The sequence below is a fragment of the Ammospiza caudacuta genome, chromosome 3 (genome assembly GCF_027887145.1).
Source record: "Ammospiza caudacuta isolate bAmmCau1 chromosome 3, bAmmCau1.pri, whole genome shotgun sequence".
In the NCBI taxonomy this organism is placed as follows: domain Eukaryota; kingdom Metazoa; phylum Chordata; class Aves; order Passeriformes; family Passerellidae; genus Ammospiza; species Ammospiza caudacuta.
This window is the reverse complement of record NC_080595.1, coordinates 93,402,262-93,420,223: the sequence shown is the minus strand read 5'-3', so window position 1 is coordinate 93,420,223 and position 17,962 is coordinate 93,402,262. Positions and strand designations below refer to the sequence as shown.

The 17,962-nt window shown below is 43.6% G+C and overlaps 1 protein-coding gene across 1 annotated transcript; it reads left to right on the top strand.

Moving 5' to 3' along the window:
• The first annotated feature begins 302 nt into the window (after positions 1 to 302).
• SLC35A1 (solute carrier family 35 member A1) lies at positions 303 to 17,190 on the top strand. Its single transcript, XM_058802286.1, has 8 exons — positions 303 to 531; positions 3,978 to 4,155; positions 9,281 to 9,440; positions 9,801 to 9,953; positions 11,276 to 11,342; positions 14,579 to 14,755; positions 15,153 to 15,287; positions 16,546 to 17,190. Exons 1-8 carry the CDS (start codon positions 303 to 305, stop codon positions 16,674 to 16,676), a joined length of 1,230 nt encoding a protein of 409 aa, XP_058658269.1. The 3' UTR covers positions 16,677 to 17,190.
• Positions 17,191 to 17,962: the final 772 nt, after the last annotated feature.

Genomic DNA, 17,962 nt, shown 5'->3' with positions numbered 1-17,962 from the left:
TCTTTATTATTGCTGTGATCTCTCTATATTATCATAATTTGCTTTGAGGCTTTTATGTTACAGTTCTTACCAACAAACTGGTATTTCAAGAATCCAGAAATACATTTTGTTTAAAAGTAAGCCGATGATTGAAATTTCATTTTATCCTACTTTGTTATTTTCCACTGGAGAAGGTACTGCAGTGCTGTAAAATACTGGGGAATACAACTGTAACCTGCATCTCGGTTTTTCTCGCGGCAGAAGCGTGTCGGTGGCTACGAGCTTGCTCCTGGCAATGAGAAAGACGCGTGTGAGATTCCTGGATGTTTGCTGCCAGTGAAACAGCGGCGGAACGCGGCCGGGTGGAGCAGGATGCTCTCCAGGATATCCAGACGGGACGGAGCTCGACTCGATGGTTCGGCGCGGCCGGCGGGGCGCTCTGGGCGGCCCCGCCGCACTCTATGGTGCGATGGGAGGAGCGGCGGGGCACGGCGGGCGGCCCCGGCCCGGCAGTCCTGAAGCCTTCGGCGAGCACCATGTCGCCTCCGAAAGGTAAGGCCGGCGGTGCGGGTGCCCGGCGGGTCCCGCGGCTCCCGGTGGGCGGCACGGCCGGAGAACGGGGGCAATTTCCACCCGCTTTCCCAAGAGGAAACGCGACCTGCGCGCAGACTCCCCCTGCCTCCCCCGTGCCAGAGGGAGTGGAACTGTCCTCCGCGCTGGGGGCTGTGGCACCGGGCGCCACCACCGCGGGAGAGAAGGGGTGGAAGGGGCTACGCGGAGCTGCGGGATCGCGCTGGGGAGGGGCTCTCCCCGCCTGCTTTCCCGCCCTCCCGCTCTCCTCCCGCCGCCCGGGAGCTTCTCCTCGCGGTGTGGCACCGCTGCCTTCCCGGCGTGTGGGGGGCGGGTGCTCCCGGTACGGGGCTTGCCGGGTCCCCGGGACGCCTCCACCTTTAGGATTCGCCACAGTCGCGTCTCCCCCTCCACCAGTTCCCCTCTGACCGTGCCGCAGCATCTTTGGGGCTTATCCCGAGGCGCGGGCGGTCAGTGCACAGGGACATCCCCTGCGCCCACCCTGTGGGCACCGCAGGTGTCCCTGGAAACGCCGCCGCACCCAGGTGCATATTGGAGTGTGCTTAGGTTGCACATTAGGAGGAATTTCTCCACAGAAGGGATGATTAGTTGCTGGAATGGACTGCCCAGGAAGGTGGTGGAGTCACAATCCTTGGAGATGTTTAGTTGCTGGAATGGACTGCCCAGGAAGGTGGTGGAGTCACAATCCTTGGAGATGTTTAAGGAAAGACTGGATGCGGCACTTCGGGGTACAGTGTAGTTCACTTGGCGATGTCCGGTCAAAGGTCAGACTCGATGACCCCAGACGTTTTTCCCAACCTAATTTATTTCCTGATTCTCAGGGATACTGTGTACAGCGAGGCCAGAGCCCACATGGTCCCGAAGCCAGAACCTCGGGCAAGCCAGGAGGGCTTCAATCCGCCAGGACGGCGCCGCCTGCCCTTCTTCCAGCTCGCCCATGGAGGGCCTTGCCCGGGGCTCCCCAGCCCCGGCGGTGGCTTGGCGGGGCCTGGCGGGGTGAGGGGCAGGAGGTTCCCGGCAGGGTGAGGGGCAGGAGGTTCCCGGCAGGGTGAGGGGCAGGAGGTTCCCGGCAGGGTGAGGGGCAGGAGGGTCCCGGCAGGGTGAGGGGCAGGAGGGTCCCGGCAGGGTGAGGGGCAGGAGGTTCCCGGCAGGGTGAGGGGCTGGAGGCTCCCGGCAGGGTGAGGGGCAGGAGGTTCCCGGCAGGGTGAGGGGCTGGAGGCTCCCGGCAGGGTGAGGGGCTGGAGGCTCCCGGCAGGGTGAGGGGCTGGAGGCTCCCGGCAGTGTGTGCCGGGCGCCTGCCACCCCAAATTACCGGGCAGGCAGCGGGCTGTGCTCCCGTGCCAGGCTTGGCCCGGGGCTGCCTTCCAGGAGCCCTGGCAGAGCCCTGAGATCAGCCGTGGAGATGTGTGGGAGGCTCACACTTTTATCCTGAGGCTTTTGGCCCGTCTGGTCCCTTTTTGCCAGAAATAATTTCATCCAGGTGGGATTTACTGGGAAAAAAACCAAAAGCTTCTTCCAGCTTTTCTTTTCTTTAGGCAGGTGTAAGTTCAGATTTATTCAGCAGAAGTTATGGGTGCCCCAGCTATGCTTTCTTCTGCTCCCCTTGCTGCACTGGTGCTGATGCAGACATGGGAGCCAGCCGAAGAAATGTCCAGGCCAAAAAGGAATTACAAATACCTTTTTACATAATGCTGGAACTATCTAGTCTAGATACTAGATTTGTTATGTCTTGCTGCCTTTGGCTTATCCAAGTTTGCAAACCATTGTCAAATTGGGGCTTTTTTTTTTTTTTAAGAGTAGTTACTAGAGGCAAGGATGAAGTTTAGCTTTAGTTTGGTGGTGCATAGACTTAAAATCTTCGTGTGTCAAATCACAGCATTAATATAATTTCTGTCAGCACTGAAACATCATTTGAAGATACGTTTTTGTAAAACCAGATGGGGTTAGTTATATTTCCCGGTTGTCCTTGTATTTCCTCCCCACAATCCAAATTTAATTTAAAAATGGGTTACAGCTTGTAAGTCTCTTCTAAGCATTGTTAGTCCAAAAACTAATTGCCTCTACCTTTTAAAAGTGGTTACTGACGTGGATAAGATTTTTATCTATGAGGAAGTAGCTAATTTAAATGATTGCAGTGGCAGGAGGTATTAACTGTACCTTGCAGAAATGTTATGCAATTGAAAACATCTCTGGTTTGAAAGTAACATGAACCAAAGCATTGGTCGACTCATTCCTTTTTTAAATGAACAAAGTTATTACAAAACTACTTATCCTCTATCTCAATCCCTAATCAGCAGAGGAATACAAACTTACACCAATTAAAACACCTTTCTTTAGGGTATTTAGAACATGACAGTGGCCCCAAAGGTGCTGCTGAATGACCAATACCCACCAGAGAGATGCCAAGCATAACAATCTGCCAGTGCGAAAAAGGATTTTGTAGAAGCCACACATTGGCTGATGTCTCGTGGTGGGCTTTGCCTTTGTGCAGAGAAATCCCATTTGGAGTTGTGTGCTGTTCTCCCAGCTGGTTCAGATGCAGGCTCAGCATTTCCTGACCTGGGAGTGCACTGGAGTGGCCTGATGGAGCTCTCAGGCCTTGGAGGAGTGTGGATGGATGAAAAACTGCCGTCTTCCAGGGACCTTGGACAGGCTAACTCCAAAATTTTGCAGGATGGTAGTTGGTCCAGGTCTCAACTGTTACAAGTGTTGCTGCTGTTGTAGGAATACATCAGTGGGGAAGACAGAGGGGATAACACAAATGATACACAGTCCTTGTGTGATTTAATTTTCTTCAAGAGCCGTAACCTTAAACCTTTCCACAGGGATTTTTTCAAGAAAGTCCTTCAGTCCTTTGTGTGAAGAGCCATCACCATTCAGAGCAAAATCTTCTTTTACTAACTTAAGTGGAAAATAGGGCTGACAGAAACGCTGCCTTTTTTATTAAGATTTGCTAGATTTCTTTGCTTATATTGAACTTTTCCTCTCTTTTTGCTTTTGCTAATCTGCCAATGCTCTTTGTGTTGGAGTTCAGTATATTACATGAGGAGGAGCAGATGCCATTTCAGAGTGAGTGCCTACTGTCAGCTAGAGAGCAGGAAAGCACTGAGAGAGTTTTTGATTGTTATTAGATAAATGTTAATGTATAATTAGTTTTTTCTAGAATGAAGGATGATTACAAGGGCAAGAGAGCATCTCATTTTCAAACACTTGGGGTTCCTGTACAAGCTTCTTTGAGAAGGCTGTAAAATTTAACCAAATTTTTTTTATGGAAAGTGTTTCCTAACATTGTAATTATTGTCTGCTGACACAGTGGTATTCGATACACACCTCCAGCTGGAGAACACACTGTTTCAGTTCTTAAATGAAAATGGGGGTCACACTGAGTCTCCCTCTGTTTGTTTCAGAAAATGTCAGCTTGCTGTTCAAGCTGTACTGCCTCACGGTGATGACCCTGGTTGCTGCCACGTACACGGTGGCACTGCGGTACACCCGGACAGTGGAGACAGAGCTCTACTTTTCAACAACAGCTGTGTGTGTCACTGAAGTTATCAAGCTGTTCCTGAGCCTGGGCATCCTGGCTAAGTAAGTGTGGGAGTGCTGATCAGTGTTTTGAAAACCAGTCCTTGCTTCTAACCTCAGATTCTCGGGTCCTGAAGTGCAGGTATGTTTGAGAATGTGGCTGGATAATGGTGCTGTGGAAGGGTAATTTAGAGCAGGTTAGAGCTTGTGAGTCCTCATCAACTGAAACGGCTTTGTACACAGCACAATATTCAGGTGTACCTTTCTACATATTTTCTATTTTTGGAATCACTTCAGAGTGTCAGCATGGATTATCCATGATGTTTTGGTCTTTAAGATGTTGGTGTAGATGAAAGTCGGACTTTGATCATCTACTGTGAGCCATCATCTGCTGAGTTACATAAAATTCTAACTAGTTAAAATTCCTACTAGTAAATTTTCCCAAACAATGTTACAGACAGACATTTTGCTGTCTCTAATAATCTGCTAGCCAATACTGAAAGGCTGTGATCAAAAAATAGTAGTTTCTGTAATCGCAGACTGCTGCTAAGAACTAGAACTTTAGTCCATGCAAGAGCATCTCAAGTATGGAGGCTATCAGTCTGCTGCCTTTTCTCCTTTTCGGCTTCCTAGGAAGAATCTTTATATTCTAGGAATATAAAGATTTTTTCTATATTTTCTCTTTTTCTATTTTTTTCTATTTTCCAAAGCCCAGTTCTTGCTGCTGTGATAGAATTTGTTCTTTTAGGGTGTCTGTCTCTCTTTGTGGCTTGTGGTACATCAGAAGGCTGGCTGTTATGTGCTCATGCAGTCACATGATGTACTTCAGATTTTCATCAGCTCTTTGCCTCTTAACACACAAATGGCATTTTACTTGCTTTAGAAGTGAGGTGATATTTGAATTTGGTGAGGCAACTGTGACAAACTGCTTTTTTTCTTTAACCTTTCATTAAATGGAATGTGTTAGAAAAGGCAGATATGTCCAGTGGGGAATGTCTGTTTTTCTTTACATGCACCCTGGACACCCTGTCAGCACAAAATGCTGGCAGAAATGACTCTGCTGACACGTGGTTCTGCTGTGGCTCTCACTGTTGTGACCAATGAGGATTCCACTTCCTCTCTGGAGACTGAAGCAGCCCATGCTTCCCAATAGTGAGGGTAGAGAGCTACCTGTGGGCAGCCTCACCTGTGTGGGTAATTTGTCAAATCTTGTGCACCTGGGACTCAGGCTGTTTGTAATATACCTAGTGCAGCAGGGTAAGCAATCCCTTTTGTTAAGGGTCTGTAATACTTTGTTCATTAAATGTATGAATGGTCTTTTTTACTTGAAATAATTAAAAACTAAGTTATGTTTAACTCAGAAAGAAGTCTTAGCATGTTGATGTTTTCAGAACAGCCCAGCACAGCAAAAAGTGTCTGTAGCCCATTATTTTCCCTTTGTCAGCAGAGGATGTGTGGAATGGAAGTGTAGCCAAGGGGGCAAGCATGGGCTGAGCTTCCCTTAGCTTGTGGCAGTAACTTTTGGAGCCTGTTGTTTTGTGTTGACAGATGTGATGAATAATCTTTCCTCCTTCATTTTGCTTTTCATAACTCTGTAGATCTGCGTTTTCATCACTGGTTTATTTTCTAAGCCAGGAGCCCTAGTTTAATTTTTCTGGGATCATCATAGTACCCATCCTTAGAGCATTTCCAGCATTGTTACATCCCTTTGGAAACAGGATCCAGAGCTGCATGCTGTAGTCAGGATATGAATATGCCATGGCAGAGAATGAAGTGTGTTCTCTCTCAGCCTCAGTTCCTTTCCTAAGGGTTCTGCTCATTTCTCTGAAGCTGATGCCATCCTTGAGCTGGTGCCATCCAAGAACTACTTGCATTTTTTTGCCAGGTCTCCATAACTAGATGAGAGAGAGTTGCTGTAATTTAGGGGTGGTCATTTCTTATGGTTCTTTCTCATTCATTGACACCTGAGCCTTATTTACCAGTTAAAATGGGAAGAATCAGATTCACTGAGCTGTTTGGGGCTTATAAGGTCTATTCTGATCTGGTCAGCTGGTGGGGTTTTTCCTCCATAGCTGAGGGAGAGATGGGCACCAGCAGACACTGTTCATCAGGCCAAGCTCACCTCTCCTTGGTAAAGTGTCTGGCATACTGATGGGTCCAGAAGTTGCCAACTTTCTAGTAACCTCCTCTTCCAGATCACTTATGAATATGCTGAACAGCATCAATTCCAGCACAGCTTCTTTCCCTGTCTCCTTTACAGCTTCCTTCAGTTTTAAATCCTAACCAATTTGTCTCACCCCAGGTAAGGTGCCTTTGTAGTTCAGTAACCAGACCTGTTTTTTTACTGTACAGCAGCATACATTTGTGTGGGTACCTTTGCTTTTTGAAAGAGATAGCACTGGTAACTGCAGTGTACAGGGTACTAGAGTACAACTCTCCCACAGTTCCAGCTGCCAAGTTTGTTTTCTTACACATTATTACATGATGCCTTCACTGTTTACTCTTAAGGCATCTCCTGGAGGGCACATTGAATGGATGAATGCCAAAGAATTGTCTTTCAAAAGAGAAGCTTATGATAGTTTAAGCTGTGCTAATTGTTAACTGAAGTATCCTCTCCATTTCTCATGCTTATTTAAAGTCCTGTTCACCATCTGGTAATAGCATTTGCTACATTCTTAACTGGTACATAACTACTTAGTCATGGATGAAGAAAAGCAGAGCTGTTTTGCAAACTCTAGTTTTAACTTCAGCTTTTCTAACAAATGTGTTTTTCTGTTGCATAAGTGATAGTTATTAGTATCTCTCACATCTTCATACTTAGAAACTGGCTTTAGGGTAATGAATTTATGAAAGGAGAAATGGCTTTAAAGTGGAAGAAAATAGGTATTAGGAATAAATTCTTTAGTGTGAGGGTGGTAAATCTCTGAGACAGGCTGCCCAGAGATATTGTGGATGCCCCAACCCTGTAGATGTTCAAGGCCAGGCTGGATGGGGCTTGGAGCACACTGGTCTAGTGGAAATTGTGTCTGCCCATGGCAGGGAGGTTGAAACAAGATGATCTTAGGGTCTCTTCTAACCTGAACCGTTCTACAAAGAAAATTGATAATGTTTTAAAATTCAAACCTAGATCAACATCAAGAAAGCTGAATTCAAGCTAGATAATTGTTTATTTTCTAATTCGATCTTGCAGTGTACTTCTTTGAACCTAATTTTACATTATCAGCTGTACATGGAGGTTTGCTTTAAGTTGTGTTTTGGCCATGTACTGAATTCAACCTACAGTTAGAGATTGCTGGTAAGTGCCTGCTTCAGAAAGCACATCCACTGCACAGATGAACTATTAGATAGTTTAGCTTCTTGTCCTCAGAATCTAAAGGGAAGGTGGTGATTATTAGGCACATGTTATTCTTCATTGCTGAGATTTTGTTCTTGAAGTCAAAGTAGACAGAAGTTACTATTGCTGCTGTGACTTTAAAAATGTGATCAACAAATTCACTGAGCGTGGTCTGGAACATAAGCTGTTTAAAAATTATTTTAAAAATTAGTTTTAAATTATTTTAAATATTGTTTTATAGTTTAAGTATTATTTTCTTGTTTGACAGCCCACCTTAGTATCAATGAATAGAAGATGTTATTCCTCTGTGTTTTGTTTTTTTTTTACTTCTTATTTTCTTAGAGTAGAACCACATCTGTGCTAAATATTTTATTTTCAGTTAGACATTTGAGATAGAAGTACTTTAGTCCAGGTGTACTTGGCAATGACCCAATTTTCTTGTACATCTTTTCTCCCAATCCTAGACAATGTAATAAATACATTCAGAAATTGAACAAACCAAAAAAATCTGCCCATAACATCAATGGCTCCTAACATTTTATACAGTTCTGTATCTAGTGCAATTAACCATGGTGAGCTGTAGCATGAACTCTTCCCCTTTCCTGTACTGCAGACTTCACTTTAAGTGCTATTTGTCCATGGATTTTCTTGTCACAGTTATTCTCTGTGGACAGACATGTCTGGTTTTCAGTGTGTTCTTTCTGTTACGGAAAAATGCAAAAAGAATCCATTGCAGCTGCCTCTGCCTAACAACTGCTCTCCCTACAGGGGAAAATAAAAGAGTAAATGCTTGGTGCAAGTAGGGAGGAAGGCAAGGAAGGAGAGAAATTTGGATGGAAGGATCATGAGAGGGTAAAGCCTGTAAATCTTCAGAGAGGAAGAGTTGAACAACTGGAGTGCAGTCAGTGGTTGATCAGGAAAGGAAAAAATATGCTGAAACAAGGTGGTTAAAGCTATTCATACAAGTGTGCAATAGAAACACAAGGAAAATTAAATTCAAGAGCAGTACAGCTTACAAGTTGAAAGGCCTGTGAGAGGGGGCAGGAATGATTTGGGATGTTGGTATTTGTCAGTGCTAAGCGAGAGAAGATTGGAAATGGGAGCTGTGGGAGAACTGGGAAGAGGACTGAAGCAGCAGCAACAAGTAAGCAGCAAATGTCAGATTGATGTACAAGCAATGAGGGAGTACCAGTAATGCAGAGGGCAGCTGTGAAAAGCTGAGCAGCAAACTGCAAAAGCAACCAGCAGCAACACGTTCTTCCCCATTGCCTGCTCCGTCACACACTGAAATTACTTGGAGGAGAGGTGTGAAAGGCAAAGACAGGGACAGGCGACAGGGAGCCCCCACACACCCGCCAGCCTCTTCATGTGTGTGCTGCTGCTGGCCCAGCCTCTCCCACAGCACAGGTGAGACTGGGAGCCCATGGCTGACTGAGGAATGAGAGGTTTCTCTAGGTAAGAAGTGTGCAAGGGTACAATCCTTTTTTGATTGTACTGTGAGGCCTAGTTTAAAGGGGATCTGGAAAATCATGGACATTTAACATCACACACAAACATTAATACCCAGTAAAAAAGGGGAGATGTGAACAACAGCCTTCTGTTCCACTGCCTATATTGGCACACTGCTACACATTAATGCATCAACTTCCTGATTCCATAATGTTCCTCTCACCTTCAGGGCTTTCTACTTGTTGAAAACCTCACTTGTTTTTTGCCAGTTAACCTTTTTTTTCTTTTATGAACAGAAAGTACAGCTGATCATGGAAGACGAATTTTCAGCCCTCCCAAGGGATTCATTGATTTGATTTCTGTTTTAAAATACCAGTTTAGGAATGCCCTCCTAATATTTTGCAGAGAAACTGGAAGTCTGACAAGATTAATAACATCTTTAAAAGAAAATGTATTCGGAAGTCCTAAAGAACTGCTGAAATTAAGTGTTCCATCTGTGGTGTACGCTGTCCAAAACAATATGGCATTCGTGGCTCTTAGCAACTTGGATGCTGCAGTCTACCAGGTAATACAGGTTTCTGTCAGTAGCAGACCTGGAAATATATTTCTCTTTCCAGGTTTATTAGGCACATGTGTCAGGTATCTGCCTGGCATGCAGCACTCTCTTCAGCCTCAGTGTTAAAAGCGAAACTGTGCTTTGTTCCGTTCAGAACATACACTGTGCTGCAGAGCTCTGGCTTTCTGAGCCAAGCCACTCACTGCTAGAGTCACTTCAAATTCACATTGTTGTAGTTGGACATGGATGTGTAGGAAATCAATGAATATAAAAATCTGTCATTCTGTAGTTGAATTTTCTATCTTATTTTCTTGTTTTAGAGGAGTTTATGAAACCATGTCCTCTACACTACATTCCCATCTTTTCTAGGTGACATACCAGTTGAAGATCCCTTGTACAGCTTTATGTACTGTCCTGATGTTGAGCCGTACCCTTAGTAAGTTGCAGTGGTTCTCTGTCTTCATGCTGTGTGGCGGTGTTACCCTTGTTCAGTGGGAGCCTGCTCAGGCTACAAAAGTACAGGTAAGAGTTAAAATTTTCCCTCTTCAGGTAAAGAATAAATGGTGCTTGATCCTTGGCTTTCACCTTTCTGTGTACCAGTTCAGGCAGGCTTGTGGTATTGCTCTGGTCTCACTTTTTTGGAAATGCAAGGGATTGCTACAATTAGTATAAATTACCACAGCCACCATAACCTAATGCACCATCCTAGTCTGAGTAATAGATTGTTTCCAGCAGTTGGCCTTGAACTTTGTAATTGTTGGAACAGAGAACTTGGAATCAAAGCAGTGCAAGGAATTAGGAGCAAAACTCCAGTGTAGTGTGGGTATGTCATTTATACACACCCTTCAGAGGCACTGACCTAATACTGTTGTAGGGAGAAACAAGTGTCTTCTGTTTCTTAGGTCAGAGCTGCTGCTCAGCTGCATTAGTGGGAAAGGTAGGTCATGCCTCTGGGAGTGCTGGCCACAGCCAAGGGGACAGTGCCTCTGAGCACTGTGAGAGCACCCACAGAAAGGGAAACACCACCCAGCTACACTGAGCTGATCTGAGGGACAGCCCTAGATCAGCAAGGGCACGTGGTGCTGCAGTGAAATGCTAATAAGTTTGCTTTACTTAATGAAATAGCTCTGTGCCCTTGGTTTGGCTGGGAGAGAATTAAATTCCTTCCTAGTAGCTGGTTCAGTGCTGTGTTTTGGATTTAGTATGAGAACAATGTTGGTAACACTGGTGTTTAAATTGTGGCTCAGTAGTGCTTAACCATGAGGCCAGGGCTTTTCAGTGTCTCGTGCTCTGCCAGTGAGGAGGGGCACAAGAAACCAGGAGGGAGCACGGCCAGGATAGCTGAGCTGAACTGGTCAGAGGGATATGCCATACTATGCAATGTTACACCCACTATGGAAAATCAGGGAATTTGGCCAGGAGGAGCTGATTGCTGCTGCAGGGTGGGCTGGGCATCTGCCAGCAGGTGGTGATCAATTACTTTGTGCATCACTTAGTTTTCTTGGATTTTATATCTTTCTCTCCTTTTGTTAATACTAGAATTATTAGTAACTTTTATTTTGATGTAGTTATACTTAGTTTTCTTGGGTTTTATCTCTCTCTCTCTTTTTGTTAATAGTAGAATTATTAGTAATTTTTATTTTGATGTAGTTATTAAACTGTGCTTGTATCAACCCACAAGTTTACCTTTTGTTTTCAAATCTTCTCCCCATTGTGGGGCTTAGGGGCAATGAGTGAGGAGCTGGGTTGGTTACTGGCTGAATTTAAACCACAGCACTCTAGAATTGATTATTGTGAATGACTGAAGTGTTGTATCCTTTTTAAAATGATGGTTGATGTTGCAGGTGGAGCAGAACCCATGGCTAGGGTTTGGAGCAATTGCTGTGGCAGTGTTTTGCTCAGGATTTGCAGGTACGCTATTATTTCTGTATGTGGGCTGTATCTAAAGAACTGGAAAATTCTCAGTGCTTGAAACTGAACATTCTTCATTTGTTAACTGTCTTCCTCTAATAGTTTATTCCCTCTGCCCATAACTGCCTTCTACTTTTGGTAATTATGGCAGAGTCATAACCTAATTACTCCCATTGTCAAGCAAATGATAGGAGCATGTACCATTGGTTTTACACAATGCAACATAGAGGGCTGGTTTGCAATTGGAAGTGTCTTTCAGTGCTGTGAATAAGACTGTAGGGAGCAGCATAATGACTCACTCCATGCATTTAATTAATGTACATCAATTTTATAAAGTTTACTTTGCAGTGAATAGCTCCCCTTTGGTGATCACATGAAATACTTGCATTTTTTTTACAAGGGGAACTGAGCTCCTCACTCAGTTCTGTACCAGCTCAGACCTGAAATACACACTGCCATAGTTCTGTAGGTGGAAAATGGGATGTAGAGGGAGCATGAGGAAGGCAGAGAGTTAGGGTAGTAGCAGGAAGCCTGGATAAACTCAGTGAAGGATTTTTGGTTTTGTTTATTTTTGCTTTGTTCTACCACCAGTGTCTCCTCTCAGTGTAGTTTTTTCTCTGGCTTCTGGAGAAGGACACTAAAACTTTGGGACAAGTGAACTGGTGCTCAGAAACAAAGAAATGCAAATTACTTGTTAATTTGAAATTTGGCTCACAGGGGCATATTCCCCTGACTGTAAACTGGATTCTTCTCCTCTCCCCTGTGAAAAACAAGGTACTATCCACCTCTAGTACTGGAAAATCTTGCAAGAATGATCTTGTGCTGTGCATAAATGCTCATTACTCATGGAAAAACATTCTGGTAGGTATAGGAGGAGAGTGTCATTCTTATTTGGTGTCATTTCAGTAAAATAGGCACTTTGAAGCAGAAATACTAAATAAAACTATGTAGAGCTCAGTCAGCTTTTCCTGGAAGGTTATGAATTTCCTCATTTAAATAGGTGCTCCAAAGCTGCAAGACAAAATACAGCCTTCAGTCTCCTAAAACTCCTGCTTTCCCAGATAATGTGGGCCAACAGCTGTGCTTCCAAAGGCCTGCAAATTCAGAGCACTGACAGGCTGGTGCAGGCAGCTTAGACACTTAGGGCTTTCTTCTCCTGCAAAAGGATTGCAGCTTGGGTTTCCTTGCTGACAGCTGAAGCTCTGGGGCAGCTGGGAGGGACTGACTGTGTGCTTCATCCACAGAGCTCCTTGTGCCCTTGGGGCTTTACATGTTGAAAACATAAATTCTTTTCAAATTCCCTTCCTGTTCTTCCTTCCCACGCTCACATGAAGCAGTTATTTTGCCGTTAGACCTCCAGTTTCTGGACTGACCATGTTTTACAGAGTCAACATTAGTCCAGCAAAATGCAAAAATGGTTGTGTGTCACTTAGAGATGGAAAAGAAGCTTTTTCTTCAAATTGCTGATCCTGTGATAATTTCCAAGTATCCAGGGCCCCAGCAATGCTTTTAAAAGTATTGGAGGGATAATTTAATGGCAAATCCTTTGTGACTTAAAACAGTTCTGAGAAGTAGGTTCTCCTCATCAGCCCCCATTCTTTCCTTCTTCTTGCCTAGTGGATTTGTGAAATGTGTATTCACAAATCTAGTAGCATAGTTTTATTGATTTGCCTACTGTTTTCTCAGTTTATAGCATTTACAAGTATGGTTCATACTCAAGCCAAATTTCTGTTATGTTGATTACACCTCATTGTGCTCTCTGGGTCTTCTCAGGGGGCAGAAATCTCAAGGTAATTTTTCTGGGTTATTTTAAAGGCTGCAGTCATTAACAGTACTAGTTTGTTGTTGTTTTTTAAATTTCAAAAATTTATATTCTTATGAGATAATACAATATTTCCTTAGTTTTATACTTATTTGAACCCCTGGTGTATAAATCTGCCTTCTCATTTATTCACCATAAGTACTCACTGTATTCTATTAAATTATAAATTGGATTTTTCACTAATAAAAGAGTAGAAAGACCTTCCCTGCAGCTGATTCGGGGATTTTTGTGGGGGGGAAGGGGTGTGTGCCTAGGGCTTCTAACACAGGGATCTTTGTGCCACCTTTGTTGGTTCCATATGAGTTTCTCACATTGTACGAAGGATGGTGTGTGATACTAATCACCAATAAACTTCCAGTCAATAGGGCTCTCACCAGAAGGCCATGGAAGTCACTGGTAAGAGTCCTGCAAACTGCTTTCTTTGTTTTGAAATGTAGAGGAAGTTCCAGAGCTTGGAAGAGTCCTGATTGGGTGAGCAGTGGTTAAAAAGGCAGGTGGTGAGGGCCTTGCCAAATGTCTGCCTCTTAGTCTGACAAATGCCTCCCAAGTAGAATAATGAAGAAGTATTTGGGGAGTTTCAGTAATGCAAAGCAAAAAATAATGGTCTTCAGTGTAGTATCAAGAGCTAGAGCTTTAGATTCAAATGAATTCCACTTCCTCAAAACCAACCTGTATTTTCAATTAGCAGAAGGCCTTGGTTTTGATTTGCACTTGTAATCCCCTGAAGCTGTGGTTTCAGAACGAGCTGCTCTGCCAAGTGCTCTGGCAGCACAAAGCTCTTGAGTTTTCAGTTTCAGTACTGAGGTAATACAGATCCTCCCAGACCCTACCCTCCAAAAAAAAACGGACTAAAATAAATCTAAAACTTAAATCAACACAAAATTATTTTCATGGAGGCTGTGGATTAAAAAGGGGTAGAGAAAGGAAAGGGTAAGGATAAAGGGTAAGGATAAGGAGTGAGGGAGACCTTCCCGCTGAGTCAAAGCGGATCCCCTTGCTAAACTTTGCCCTGGACTTGACCAATGGCTTAGGCCTGAAGGTTTTAACTGCACTTAAACCTAACTAATTGAAACAAGTTAACAAAAGATTCTATGAGACAACAGTAACTCCTTATAGGGCTCAGTTAGTTACAAATCTGAAGAACTTGAGAATGTAAGAGAGGAACATTCACCGTCCCTTTGCCGTAGCATACTCGTGCTCACCCAGATATAAAGGAGTTTGTACAAGGGTTGAGCCTTGTGGAGTGACGGCACCAACCCTGGATCCATCACTGGTGTTCAGCAGTGGTCTTCCACAGACAGTGACCTTGAGAGATTGCTGGCTCCAAGAGGTTGTCTGGTTTTGAAATGCAATAAACCATGAATCATTCTTCTCACTGAAATATTTTCGGGTTTCTGTTTGTTTTTTTTTTCAGGAGTTTATTTTGAAAAGGTGTTAAAGAGTTCAGATACTTCCTTGTGGGTGAGGAACATTCAGCTGTACTTATCTGGGATTGTGGTGAATTTATTTGTTGTGTACATGTCAGATGGAGCCAAAGTTCTTGAGAAAGGGTTTTTCTATGGCTACACATACTACGTCTGGTTTGTTGTCTGTAAGTATCTTGTGGGTTTTGTCTTTGACATTGTTTTTCTTCTTTAACAATGATACAACTGATTGCAGGACGTTACAACTTCAGTATGACACACTCTTAACTGTGTTTTGAGGAATTTTATTTAAAAGTACTATTTTCTTGGAAGTTATTCACTTACCCAATATAAAATTGTGCTGAAACAGCAGCCTAAATAATTGACTAGCAGGGAGATCATTTAAAATTAGTTATATCTTATTTACAGGATGCCATGTAGACATCCCATTCCCCTGAATGATCTATTAAATCATTAATTAGGACAATGTAGCCCAAAGTAGGAGCACACTAGTGGAGTAAAATGCATCATTTCAAGAGTAACCTACTGCACCTGTACTTATGGTAACACCCTATCTGCTTCCAGTTCTGGCCAGCGTGGGTGGCCTCTACACCTCGGTGGTTGTTAAGTACACAGATAACATCATGAAAGGCTTTTCTGCAGCGGCTGCCATTGTTCTCTCTACTGTGGCATCAGTCATCCTCTTTGGCCTCCAGATAAGTAAGTGCCTTTTTGCCTTTGATTTGATGGCTGTGCATGTTCCCTGCCTGCCCAGCCTGCTGCACGCAGCTCCTACCAAAGCCAAACCTCGCCATTTTTCTGGTTTTAGCTTCAGGTCTTCTCCAGAACTCCTGTGCACTAATGCATCATCGGTCCCTGTTGTGGTGCACAAAGGTGCCTGATGGCTCTGCTTTCAAAGGCTTTGTTCTTTCAGAGGCATCTGCAATTTCAAACAGAAAGAACCTTTCTGCTTTAAACAGCTTTATTTTCATGCATCACTTTCTGATGCAGTTTATGAGTGATACAGCTGTTTACAGGTTATTATTTCTTGTTAAGTACAGCCAGTGCCAAATTAATTCCTCAGCTGTTTCTTCAAGGGCTTTACACATCCCTAATGAGTTACACCCAGTACTGCATTAACTTTTACTTTCTCCATCTGCTGTAGACACCACGAGAGAAAGTCAAAGAGCAGCTGGGGTTGTGCCTGACTGATGTGCTGAATGTCTTTGAGAGGAAACAGCAGATGGCTCTGGGCTGTTCTGCAATTTTCTCCCCAGTCGAGTCTGTGTCTGATACTGTGCCCAGCACTCCTGCTCAGTCCTTCACTGTTGACTTGTGGGTAGTTTCCTACCTTAACCCAAAGATGGTGTGGGAAGATGGTGGGAAAACTAGCTTTTTGATGTAGTATTAGTGAGACAAAACTTAAGGAAAGTTTGCATAAAACATAATCAGTGTTTGTCTACAAGAGAGTACCATAAAGCAAGGGATGAAAACATTTTAAAAACTTACTTGGGCAGTGTTTTCTTGACAGTTGACACAAATCAAACCTGGACTAATAATCTTTCTGTGAAAGCCTCATTAATAGAGTTTCTTAATAACTCTGTCTAGACATGGAAAGGCAAAAAAGGTGTTATCACAGGGCATTTTATTACATCCCCTGGCTTTTTATGATTTAAGTTTATTGTAATGTAAGCCTCTACAGATGGCGCCTGGGACTGCAGGAGATGCTTTACTCTTGCTTTTATGACCACCACCACCACATTCTTACTATGAGACCAACTGGAACTGTGTGGGGATTGTAAACACTCAAGAGATCCCAATGACAGAGAATGAAGCTAAATGCTGTGACTTATCAAGTTTGCTGTCTTGTTTAGTTTTGGGTAATTTCAATACTGTTGTCCAGACAGCATAACTTACATGGCTTGCTGAAGGTTTCTTATATGAATGTATTTATTTAAACTATTTTGTCTCCTTTCAGCTGTTACCTTCTCCCTGGGTGCTCTCCTGGTGTGTATTTCTATTTACCTCTATGGATTACCTCGACAAGACACCACAAAAATCCAGCCCTCAGAGACTAAAACCTCTAAAGAGAGACTTGCTACTGTGTGATGTCCATGAAAGTGGACAGATGGACAAGAAAAAAAATAGACTTTTTAAAAGACTGCTTTTTTTTTTCAAAATTAGCCTTAAGCTAGTCATGAAATGGTGTAAGTGGGAAGACTAAAAGCAGAAGTTAGTTCTGTTTTACATGAGGAGTTTCCAGTGGCTGACACTGAGGCTACACTGCAGCTGAGGAGCTGGCTGGGTACTTTATGGAAGGTATTCTTCATTCACATCGACAATGAAGAGTCTCATTTACAGGGAAAACCCAATGAAGGAACTGATCACTCAATTGTATATAATGTATATAATGGAGGGAAATTGGTTCTTTGTGTATTTGATAAACTGTCTTGCTCTTTGAGGGCAGAAATGCCTGAAAAGCTTCATAAAAAAAACTATTAAAAAAGCAACTACTGCCACCATTTTCTCTTAAGATACTTGGCAATTGCAGTTTGATTAATGACAGGAAGAGTTCCTCTCCTAGGCACTAAGCACGAGATGATTCAACTCTACAGGGAATACCCTTGCTTTGAGCATCACCTACCTCAGAGTGACTACAGGTAGCCCTTCTTGTTTGGTTTAAAAAGTCAGATGAAAGACTCTGAAGCTGTGGCTTTCCTTTTACTCTTTAAGTGTTTTTTTTAAATTCAGCTGTAGGTGTTAAAGGGATCTTCTATGCTTAGTATAGGGGAAGGTTTTTACTTGTTCCTGTACCTCTGGCTCAAGTGTAAATGAAGTTTCTGTCTAGAAGATCTTTTCTCTCTCAATCTCTCTGCATACAGATGCTTGAAAAGGGTTTCTGTAATGCATGCTCACCTTTAATTTATCAGTGCCAACTGTGCAACTTCAACCTCCTTCCTCATCTTCTGAGCCTTCCAGATATTTCAACTCTGTGTTGAGGGAGAACTGACCCTGGCACCTTTGGGCAACTTGTTGACATTCACAGTGGAGTTTCATGCTCTTGGCTACATTTCTTTAAACAGGAATTGTTTTACTTGAAAGTGGGGCATGTTAAACACAGCAGTAACAAACATGCCTAAATTCTCTTCAAGTGGGAGAGGATGGTCCCTTCTGCCTTTTGCCAAGTGTTCCACTACAGTGTTGCTCTTGGGAGTCAAGGCTGCCATGGTGGAAGGTATTTCCAGGCACCTGCAGGACCTCACGGGTGCTGCCCCACCTCTCTACAGCAATGTGAGGCTGAGGGGTGCCAAGCAGCACCTGCCACGTCTGCCTGTGTGCTGAGGGAACACTGCTTCCTGTTCCACCAGCTGGGCAGCAGTCTCTTCTTGCCAGCT